This window comes from Pteronotus mesoamericanus, unplaced genomic scaffold (genome assembly GCF_021234165.1).
Source record: "Pteronotus mesoamericanus isolate MK-2021 breed Mesoamerican mustached bat unplaced genomic scaffold, CSHL_Meso_final contig_221, whole genome shotgun sequence".
Taxonomy (NCBI): Eukaryota; Metazoa; Chordata; class Mammalia; order Chiroptera; family Mormoopidae; genus Pteronotus; species Pteronotus mesoamericanus.
Genome location: NW_026555092.1, coordinates 19,158,680 through 19,170,755, shown reverse-complemented (window position 1 = coordinate 19,170,755; position 12,076 = coordinate 19,158,680). Strand labels below are relative to the sequence as shown.

The window sequence follows — 12,076 nt, the reverse complement described above, 5'->3', positions numbered from 1 at the left end:
AGAAGGAAAAAACATCCAATAAACTAATATCCAAGGAGGCTAAGATGACTCCTGAGAGGGTCTTTGCTCTTTCCCTTGTTTGGGTATACACACTCCCTCCTGTCTGTCTGCCCGAACAACTCCTATATTTATCTCTTGTTCTTCTTTTTAAATAAAATAATATATACACACATGTTAAAACATCAAATAACTTTACATACTTTTAAACAGTATTGCTTGGCCCCATTTCCTCACATTGCCAATTCCTACTTCTTAGAAAGAGTAATTTTTGGCTCTTTTAGTTGCTTGTTCTAATAAGCCTCCACATTTCTAAATTACTGTTCTTTTTTTGATTTTTTTAAATTTTAGATACTCATCTTTTCTCTTCCTACAATGAAAAGTAAGGATTTACCTATGTAAGGGTCACACCATAAGGATTCTTTCCCAAACAGGCTTTCTGATTCTTTTCAATATGGATAAGCTAGAATGTTCTAAATCTTTAAGCTCTGCTACCATTTTGTTTAACAATTCTATCTTTAAATCATTTCTCTCTTCTCATATTTTACTATAAGCAGTCAAGAGGAACCAGGCTGCTCCTTGAATACTTTGCTTAGATATTTCCTCAGCTAATATCATTTGCAACACAAACACTAGGACGTAAACATGATTTACACAAGTTCTTTGCTACTTTATAACAAGGATTACCTGTCTTCCAGTTTCAATAAGATATTTCTCATTTCCATCTGAGACTTTATCAGAATGGCCTTTACTGTCCATATTTTTACCAATATTCTGTTCTCTTCATTCTGACTACCTACATACTCCCTAAGAAAATTGAGACTTTCTCTACAACCCTTTTCTTTCTGGGACCTCACCAGAATAATCTTTAAAGGTCTAAAGGTCTGGGGTTTTTTTTTGTTTTTTGGGGTTTTTTTTTTTTTTTAAAAAAGGCCTTTAGCACCATAGGCTTTTTCTAGCATGCAATTCAAAACTCTCCCAGCTTCTACCCTTTACCCAGTTCCAAAGCTGCTTCCATATATTTAGGAATTTTTATAGTACTTCTTGGCACCAATTTTGGTCTTAGTCTGTCTGGGGTGCTATAACATAATACCATTGATTAAGTGACTTATAAACAACAGAAATTTATTTCTCACTGTTCTGGAGGCTGGGAAGTCCTAGATCAAGTGACCAGAAGATTTGGTGTCAAGTGAAGGATAATGTACTGGTTCATAAAAAGCCACTTCTTCTATGAAGAGTGTGAGGACTGTGTCCTCACATGACAGGAATGAGGGATTTCATGAGAGATTTCATTCTCATGGGGCCTATAGCACCCAATCCATACATACATGTGCCTACCAATAACTCCTTTATTCTCTCAGAACAGTGACTTTATGATTTGAGGTTAAATCAATGTTATATAAGTTTACATTATTATGACTATAAAAATAGTATTTGTAGCATAGTCTTGTAATATACTAATATTACATATGCTTTTTTTTTTTTAATTTATTGATTTGAGAGAGAGAGGGGAACATTGATTTGTTGTTCTGCTTCTTGATGCATTCACTAGTTGAATTTTGTATGTGCCCTGACTGGGTATCAAACCCACAAGTTTGATTTTGTGGGTTTGGTGCTCTAACCAGCCAAGCTACCTGGCCAGGGCACATTTACTTTTTTTTTTCCCCCCCAATTTTTTTGGTCCTCTTCTGAGGACTTATTTCCCCCTCATCCCAGGACTTTTTTTTTCACCATTGCTTTTACAGAGAAAGGAAGGTAGAGAGAGAGACAGGGAAAGAAACATTGATCGGTTGCCTCCTGTAACACACTCTGACTGGGGACCAAACCCACAACCTAGGCATGTGAACTGACTGGGAATCAAACCTGTGACCTTTCTGTCCACAGGACAACACTCCAACCAACTGAGCTACACCAGCCAAGGCTACTTTCTTATACTTTTTATTTTTTCTCTTCATGAATTAATCATTACCTTTTTTGTTCGTTGTTTGGATTTTGGGAGATTGCAAATTTTTCTCCAAATTGTTATTATTAATTTATTTCCAAATTGTGTACCAGAAGTGTAAAAATCTTCATTTCATGTATGGCCAGATCAAATAATGTATCGATATGAGAGGGTATCCCCCGCAAAAAACATAATTATCATCTGGAGGGTGGGCCTCTTGTAGTATAGGCTTCTGCCACTAGGTGAGTGTTCTAGGAAACCATCTGTATCAGTGTACCAGCTGACATTGTTGTGAGAGGCCATGTTTGGCTTCAGTGAATTTTTTTTGAAGACTCTCATTGCATTTGCCTATTTCTTGATGGGTGATTTCTGAGCACACCTGCCCACACTGTACTGAGTGTTCAGCAGCTTTTGACCAAAAACAGCATGACACCTGTGCCCCACCCTCCCTATTCACCTGATCTCACTCTGAGCGTCTTTTTTTTGTTTGTTTGTTTCCCCGGATGAAAAAGTCCTCAAAGGGAAACATTTTGCTGATGTGGAAAAGGAGAAACAAAAAAATGACAGAAGCACTAAGAAAAGGTATCCAAATCAAGGAGTTCAAAAACTGGTTTGAGCAGGGAAAAAAACATGTTGATAAGTGTATTGCATCAAATGGAAGTACTTTGAAGGTGGCTGAACTTTTAACATGTAACAATAGCCCTGGCTTCTGTGGCTCAGTGGATTGAGCGCCGGCCTCTGAACCAAAGGATCACTGGTTTGATTCCGAGTCAGGGCACATGCCTGGGTTGCAGGGCCTCCTAGGAGGTACAGGCCAAGATCATCTACTGCCTTTTCCCTGCCCAGGGCCACTCAGCACAAGTTACAAAGTGATCTGCAAATGTCTGCTACTTACACTGGGCTTGGAGGTGCCAAGGATAGGTCAAGCAACAAACCAAGACCAGCTACCACTAGTGCTGGGCCTAGGGCCATTTAGCAAGAGGTATGGGGCATGTGGGGCTAGATACTGCTTGTTTGGGAGTTGTAAACCTTTGGCATATTTTAGGAAAGTCTGATGCATGAGTCAAATAGGCTGCTTGTGTTGGAAAGCTGCTGGAAATAGATTGGGTGGGCCTGCAAGTTGGGTATGGTGGCATCTCAGGGAATCACCAGAGCAGGGAAAACAGTGTTAGCCAGGTTGATGGAGAATCAGATACAGCAGCTACCAGCTTTGTGTGGAGGAGGGCTCAGCAAAGGAATAATGGCCTCTGCCAGCACTTTTCACTGGGAGAAAGCAGGCCCTTCAGCTCTCGCTCTGAAGCCAGACAATTCAATTCTCCACATAGGTCCCTGGAGCCCTTCAAGTTTATGCCCCAGTGCTGAAATTCAGAGCAAGTGAGTCCAAGTAAGTCCTTGCCTGAGTCCTGTAAGAGAAATTCCTGTGTTTCCAGCACTCTCACTGTCACTCAGCCACGATCCCCTCTGGTCTTCACAGCCAGAAATTGTGGTATTTCTCCTCCTGATATTGGTATCCTAGGCTGTGGGCCTGGGGCCCTTGCTCTTCATGGGGGACCTCCACAGCCAAGATAATCCTTCCCAGTTTTTAACCACCACATGTGGGTGTGAGACCATCTCATTCCATGTCTCCTCCCCTCCTACCAGTTTCAGTGTGGTGGCATCTTTATATTCTTAGTTGTAGGACTTCTGTTTAGATTTCACATGGTTCTCAATTATGGTTGTTTTGTAATTTAGTTGTAATTTTGATGTGGTTGGGAGGATACAAGTGCCACATTTGCCTATCTGCAACCTTGACCAGAACTCTCACCCTCACTTTTGAGTGATACTTTGATTGGGTATGGAATTCTAGGTTTAAAATCTTGTCCTTTTGAACTTATGGGAAGAGCAGATGAACTCAGAGAGAACTTCAACAGCATAAAAAAGGACATGGAAACCATAAAAAAGAACCAGTTAGAAATGAAGAATAACTAACTGAAATGAAGAACAATTTACAGGGAAACAACAGTAGAGTGGATGAAGTTGAGAATCAAATCAACGATTTGGAATATAAGGAAGCAAAAGACAACCAATTAGAACATCAAGGGGGAAAAAAAGAATCCAAAAAAAAAAAATGAGGATAGTGTTAAGGAGCCTCTGGAACAACTTCAAGCATAGCAACATTCACATCATGGTGGTGCTGAAGGAAAAAAGAGACAACAAGAGATAGAAAACCTTAGAAAAAATAATGATGGAAAATTTCTCTAACCTGGTAAAGGAAATAGACATACAAGTCCAGGAAGCACAGAGAGTCCCAAACAAGATGAACCCAAAAAGGCCCAAACCAAGGCACATCATATTTAAAGTGCCAAAGTTTAAATACAAAGAGAGGATCTTAAAAGCAGTAAGAGAAAAGCAGTTGGTTACGTATAAGAAAGCCCCCAAAAGACTGTCAGCTGATTTCTCAAAAATAACTTTGCAGGCTAGAGGGGAGTGGCAAGAAATATTCAGAGTGATGAAAAGCAAGGACCTACAACCAAGATTACTCTACCCAGCAAAGCTATCACTTGGAATTGAAGGACAGATAAAGAGCTCCCCAGACAAGAAAAAACTAAAGGAGTACCTCACCACCATACCAGTATTATGTGAAATGTTAAAGGGTCTTCTTGAAGAAGACAAAGAAGAAGGAAAAAAAATTATGAACAATAAAATGACCAAAACAACCCATATCTATCAACAGTTGAATCTAAAAAACAAGATAAAGGAAGAAGCAGAACAGAAACAGAATCATAGATACAGAAAACATTTTGCTGGTTGCCACATGGGAGGGGGTAGGGGTTTGGGTGAAAAGGTGAAAGGATTAAGAAGTACAATTTGGTAGTTAAAGAATAGTCATGGGGATGTAAAGTATAGCATAGAAAATAGAGTAGTCAAATAACAAAGAAGCATGACCCATGAACATGGACAGTGGGTGGGGATTATCTGAGGGAGTGGGGGGGAGGTGCAGAGCTGGGTGGAGGAGGGCAAAGGGGGAAAATTTGGGACTACTGTAATAATATAATAATGAAATATAATTTTTTTTAAAAATAGCCAATAGCCTTCTCAAATAGGATACTGTCTTTTAGTTTGAAATCTTTTAAGAAATTTTTCTTTATTTCCTCACCCTTATTTTCTCCCTGTCTGGAACTAGTGTTGTAATTTGGATTCTAACTTCTGGGTTACTATGCAGCAGGATTAAAGGACAAACAGTCTACATCAGGGATAAGAAAATAGAAGGGATGTCTCTAAGAAGGCTACCTTGAACAGAAGAAATTGGGGAGCCTTTGACAGACTTCTAACCAATTCTACATATTTTCAGCCCTACTTTCAGTGGGGTTCTGCAGTATAAATCATTCTGCTTCTGGACTTTCCTAACAGTGGATGGAAATTTCAGCTTTGTCAGTTCTGCCAAATCAGCCATCACTCATGCACTCAGTTTGCAGATTCCAAAATTTGTGGCTGTTCTTTTTCATCTCTTCCATTCTCTGTGTCTGTATGTGTTTATGCCTGTTTTTGTACCTTTAGTTTCATTTTAGTGAGATTTCAGGATGGAATTGTGTTAAATATATGTTTTGTGAGACATCTTTAACCAGAGTAACTCATGTTTATCCTTGAAGGCCAAACTTTCCCTGACCCCATGCACAAAATTAATTGCTCCATTGTATATATTCTCATAGGACTTTATATATGTCTACTGTAGCATTTACCAAACTTTATTATAATTATTCGGATGACTCCTAACTATAATCCTTTTGAGAGCCATCCTTGTATAACACTATTACATTACACACTATAACACTATAGTTTCTTTTTCTTGGTAGATTTTAAATTTTTATTTTATTTGTGTGTGTGTGTGTGTGTGTGTGTGTGTGTGTGTGTGTGTACTTAAGGTTTAATTGCTCAGGGAAAACACCCAGACGTGCAATTTTGGGGATTATGGTAGTTGCATGTTAGGTTCTAAAGAAACGGTCAGTGTGTTCTCCACAAAGCTGCACCATTCTCCCTTGTCACTGGCAATGAACGAGTAATCTCGTGTCTCTGCATCCTGGCCAGCACTTGGACTGGTTGCTCTATTTTACCTGGCCACTCTCATTAATGATAACTAGCTGGCTCTAATTTGCATTAACCTGATGCACACAGAGTCCACTTCAGCTCGCTGTCTCATCATGTCCTTGCTCATTTGCTAAGGAGACTGGCTATGTCATTACTGTTAAATACTGAGAGTTCCATATGTACTCAGGCTATCAGTTCTTCGTGGATATGTAGTTTGCATGTATTTTCTCCTAGTTTGTGGCCCTCTGAACAAGGTCTTTCAAACAGAAAGATTTTAAACTTTTAATTCAGCCAATAGAAATGAATATTCATCATCTTCCATTAGTATTTGAAATTGAGGCTGAAATGGCCTTTTAAAACATTCCTATTTGACTTTGAGGGGCCTTCAAATAGTGTCTGAACATACCTCCATCCATAGCTGTAGCTCCATCCCAAAGGATGTTCAAGTTAAGCCACTCTACAGCCAGGCTTATTGCTGACTTGAGATTGAGAATATATCTGGCTTAGCTACACATCCAACCTTGAAAAGAAGTGGGTTTGTTTAAAAAGAAGAGCAATATGTCAAAGAAGAAGTATCCATTGGGTATGTGGAATATGTGACATCATGCTACAGTGACAGAGAAGATGCAAGAATGTGATAGTTGTAAGGCATCACAGTTTATCAGAAGTATCAAAATCCAAGTCCACATAAACCATTTTCTCTGGAAAAAGGAAATACTAAAATTTTACTATGTGCCAAGTAATATACTAGGCCCTTTACAAATGTTACCTCATTTAATTCTTACAATATCTCTACAACGTAGATGTTTTTATGATATCTGTTTTATAAACAAGGGATCTGATACCCAATCTAAGGTCAACTAACCAAAAATTGAAACCTTTTCTGAACACCTCCCTTCTGACCCTTGTCCTTGCATTAAATGGCCTTCCTCTGTGTTGCTCTTTTTCCCTGAATATATCTTTATCTTGACACCATATTCAAATGGCATCTGTTTATTTATCTATCTCCCCCACTAGACAGCTACTCAGGGGTAGGAACAGTGTCTTATTCTCCAGTACAGGGCCTTGAACGTGGACAACTCTCACTAAATGTTTGTTGGATTATGATTCAATCTAAGAATTCAAGCCCAAATGTCTTGTTCATTATCACAGGCTCACATCCAGACATCAAGATAGCCCCTCTGCTTTAAGGAAGCTTTGGGAAGGAAAAATAAGCCAGTTCTGAAAACTTAGCAGATCTCGTTTTTTATTGTATATTGAGAAATGCTGATGTTTTGGGGAACTTTTCCTACCAGCTAAAAATGGAAGAGTAAGCTGAACAAGAGTTAGGCTTACATACACATCAAAGGACAGATGTGAAAAATGTGGGTTGTTTTCTTTTCCAGGGGCCTTATGGGTGTGCATCATTTTAAATCCACATTGCAAACTGGAGGAAAAATCCTCTTGGCTGCAGCAACTGCAAAAGTGGAGCGACTTGGATATCTGTCCCCTGGAGGATGGGAACTATGGGCATGAGCTGCCCAACATCACCAACGCACTTTCCCAGAATGCCATTCATAGCCCAGGTGAGCAGATACCTTTTTAGGATCTTAGTGCCTGTAGCACCAAAAGGTTGAGGGAAAAGCCCTAGAGCAAAGTAGTTGAACAGACTTTTGGCTATCAGAATTGTCATCCTAAACAAGAAAGCCAATCCTTTTGTCTTGAAATGCAAAACTTTAAATAAGCCTAAGTTGTTACCTTTGACATTGGGGATACTATCTTTTTCCACTTCCAGAGTGTCCTAATAGCACCCAGCATAAATTCCTGGAGCCCTCTGCATGAATCTTATAACCCTTCAAGTTCTTCTTGACTAATGGATCTTGGCCTAGTTGGGGTTGGATTTAGCTCAGAAAACCTGTCTCAGCGGGAAAGATGGAAAGCCTGCAGAAAACAACTTTTAAAAATGTCCTGACAGTTCCCTTTCTTATGTTTCTCTGTTTTCCTCGAAAGTTTATACAGCAGATAGCAAGGAGTGGTCACGCTCCCAATTTACTATGAGGGCTCTTGCCCCATTTTAAGACAAATCCAGTACAGTGATACTGTACTCTGCATTTTGAGACTAGTAGCCCAGCAATGTCACTGGGCATCGGCCTTCACATCAGTTTTAGTTCATGTAACTCAGGCTATTTGATGTTGGCAACTGAGTGCTTTTTAGCCCATTGGGAACCTTTATTGGTAGGAGATTTTAATCAGACATTAATATTACATGTGGTACCCCCTTTTTTGGTGATAAATCTGATATTTTTAATCTAAAAAAAAAGTTACTTGAATTACTGTTCTTGCTTGGTCTGCATCAGTTGTACCATAATTGATTGTCATTGTATTTAAGACAAATAAGGTTAATGAGAGGAGAAAATGTTGCAATTTTGCCACTTCTTTAAACTACCCTTTACTGGCACTCATCTAACCTCCATAACACACGAAGCCATCTTTTTGGTATTGGCTTTGGATTGGCATAGAGAGAGAGTGAAATGCTTATACACACATGCCTCCAGTCTGGCATTTTCTTCCTTATTATAGTATATTGGTGTTATTGTTACTGGTTGTCATTTGAGTATGTTGCTTTCTCTGAAGTCTTTTCAAGTTGTGGGTGACTTATCTCTCACATCTCTTTACTGTTGAACTTGATGGAACAATAGGCATCCTGTATATGCTTCATTGCCATTTCTACATTAGTGTATCTACCACCTTCCCAAATAGCCCCCAGGTTTAAAGTGTATGTCATCAAAATATACTGTCTGCTAACATTCTGGTTTGGGTCATTTGTAGACCTCTGGGTCAATTCCTTCCCATTCCCTGGAGACTGTTGGCTGTTGGCTCACAACACTGCTCTCTGTTATTACTTCTGTCACAATTCTTAATGATTTCAGTAGCCACATAGATGATCCTTCCAATATTCTAGCCTCTCAGTTCTTTGACCTCCTTCCTTTTAATGGATTCATCTTCCAGCATAACTTAGCTATACAGTCCCAATATCCTACCCTAAACTTTGTTATTAGCAATAACGTTTTCTTTCTTCATCATCTCAATTTAAAGTGGCTGTAATTACCACCACCACTGTTTACTAGCTTATTTGCTTTAGTTTCCCTTTCCAGTAATTCTTTGAACCACTAGGAATTTTGATCCTACTGTTTTTTTTTCACTCTCTTGAAGCTTCATTTTCCTCTTTATTCAGGTTAGATTCCTTGGTGCACCATTATAATCACTTCCTTGCATACATACTCAGTACCCCCCCCCCTTTTCCTTTGTAGCAAATTCCTAATGGTAGTGGTTCAGTCTCTTTAAGTACTCATTGCTCACACCTTGACAACTAAACATGGTGGAGAGAAATACAACTATGATAACTCATCTTATTTTAGGTTTAAGACCACTAATCTCAAGTGCATATGTAGTACTGTGTAGACTAGACATCCACCGCATTTTCCTAGTCTATGCCTTGTTTCACTCTTCTAAATTTCTATTTTCTATCATCTTTTCACTAAAACTTTTTATATTCCTCTCTTTCCTTACTTTTAGCTGATAGTCTAGCTTCCCATTCACTGAGAATATAGAAGCAATCAAAACAGAATTTACAAAATTGTATCACCATATCTGCCTCAGTTTATGGCCATCTATTGTGCTTCTTCCACTATTTTTAGAAATCCTATTCCTCCTTTTTTATCCAGGGTATCGTTCCATAATTCTTCCCTCTCTCCGGCATTACAAATCTTTTTTAATATATATCTTATTGATTATGCTATTACAATTGTCCCATTTTTTTTCTCCCTTTATTCCCCTCCACCCTCCACCACCCCACCCTCCAGCATTCCCCCCTTAGTTTATGTTCATGGTCATACATCTAAGTTCTTCGGCTTCTCCATTTCCTATACTATTCTTAACCCCGCCCCCCCGGCCCCGCCTATTTTCTCCCTACTATTTATGCTGCTTATCCCGTGTACCTTTTCCCCCATTCTTCCCCCTTCCTCTCTCCTCTGTTTTACTGTTCATAGTTTTTGATCTTCTTTTTCTTAGATAAGTCCTTTTAACATTTCATATAATAAGGGCTTGGCGATGATGAACTCCTTTAACTTTACCTTATCTGGGAAGCACTTTATCTGCCCTTCCATTCTAAATGATAGCTTTGCTGGATAGAGTAATCTTGGATGTAGGTCCTTGTCTTTCATGACTTCGAATACTTCTTTCCAGCCCCTTCTTGCCTGTAAAGTTTGTCTCCTTTTCTCTTGCTGCTTTTAAGATTCTCTCCTTATCTTTAATTTTGGGTAACTTAATTATGATGTGCCCTGGTGTGTGCTTCCTTGGGTCCAACTTCTTTGGGACTCTGAGCTTCCTGGATCTCCTGGAAGTCTATTTCCTTCGCCAGACTGGGGAAGTTCTCCTTCATTATTTGTTCAAATACATTTTCAATTTCTCGCTCTTCCTCTTCTCCTTCTGGTACCCCTAGGATTCGGATGTTGGAATGTTTAAAGTTGTCTCAGAGGTTCATAAGCCTCTCTTCCTTTTTTTGAATTCTTGTTTCTTCATTCTGTTCTGGTTGAATGTTTATCTCTTCCCTCTACTCCCACTCATTGATTTGATTCCCTGTTTCCTTCCCTTACTGTTTGTTCCCTGTATATTTTTCTTTATTTCACTTTACATAGCCTTTGCTTTTCCTCCATTTTGTGACCATACTCAACCAATTCAGTGAGCATCCAGATTACCAGTTTTTTGAACTGTGCATCTGATAGGTTGGCTACCTGTTCATTGCTTAGTTCTATTCTTGGAGCTTTGATCTGTTTCTTCATTTGGGCCATATTTCTTTGTCTCGGCACACCTGTTATGTTGGAAGGGGCAGAGCCTTAGGTGTTCGCCAGCTTGAGGCAACCCAGATTGCTGAGTTGTGCTGCTATCTGTTGGGGAGGGGATCAGAGGAGGAACAATGCCATTTGCTCAGCTCTCCTCCAGCTTTCAGTCACTTCCCCCACTACCCACAAGCAAATTGGGCCCTTCTAGCGCTGATTCCCAGATGGGTGGGTTTGTATACATTCTAGGACCCTGTGGGTCTCTCCAATGGACTCTCCTCTGAGGCTGGGAGTTTCTCCTGCCACCACAACCCACACAGGCTTTTAACTCCAGAGGTTTTGAGGCTTTCATTTCCCACACTAGAACCCTGGATTGCACAGTCTGTCTTGCTCCCCGGCTGTTCCTCCAGTTTATCCACACTCAAATGTGGACCCCACTGGTCTGCCAGCCACTGCCTCCCCTGCCTGTTCCTCCAGCTGCTGCCTTGCTGTGTGTCCTCTCCGTGCTGGCTGCCCATCTCTGCCCCTTCTACCAGTCTGAAGGAATGTTCTTTAACTTCTTGGTTGTTGGACTTCCATACAGTTCAGTTTTCTGGTTATTTTTTGTTTTTAAATTTGTTGTCCTTCTTTTGGTTGGAGGGAGAGGCAAAATGTATCTACCTACACCTCCATCCTGGCTGGAAATCCTGCATTACAAATTTTTGTGGATTATTCCTGTAAGCATACAAGCACGTTGTTGTATCTCTCCTCTCAAAACGAAACAAAAAATACTTGTGGCCCCACATGCCTCTCTGGCTACCCCCTTGTTTTTCTGCGGTAGTAGAAATAATGGTAAAATTAAGAAAAATTATTTTTAAAATAGTATATATTTACCATTTCTATCTCTTCTGTTCTTAAACTCCCTTGAACTAACACTAGTCAGACTACCATCTCCCTACTACTAAAACAGCTCTTGTACTGGTCACTAATGTTCACCATTGCTAAATCTGCTGGTTGATTCTCAGATACAATTTTACTTGACCTGTAAGCAGTATTTGTCATAATTGATCTCTAATTCCTTGAAACCCCCTTTTCATATAAATTACATGACACTGTTCTCTCTTGGTTCTCCTCTTACTTCATGGCTTGACTTCCAAAGTCTTTTTTACTGTCCTCCCATTCCCCAACTGAATGTGCTAGGCTGCCCAGGGCTCAGTAGTCAAACCACTCTTATATTCCTTCTGTACTTATTTCATTGCCTTGTTTTATTCTTTAA

General features: G+C 39.7%; 1 protein-coding gene across 1 annotated transcript in view; it reads left to right on the top strand.

Moving 5' to 3' along the window:
• Nucleotides 1-12,076, top strand: part of ZSWIM5 (zinc finger SWIM-type containing 5) — a 125,394-nt gene that overhangs the window by 89,838 nt on the left and 23,480 nt on the right. The window contains exon 5 of the mRNA XM_054571631.1: nt 7,390-7,569. Coding sequence (XP_054427606.1) covers nt 7,390-7,569 — 180 coding nt within the window. The remainder of the gene's footprint in view (nt 1-7,389; nt 7,570-12,076) is intronic.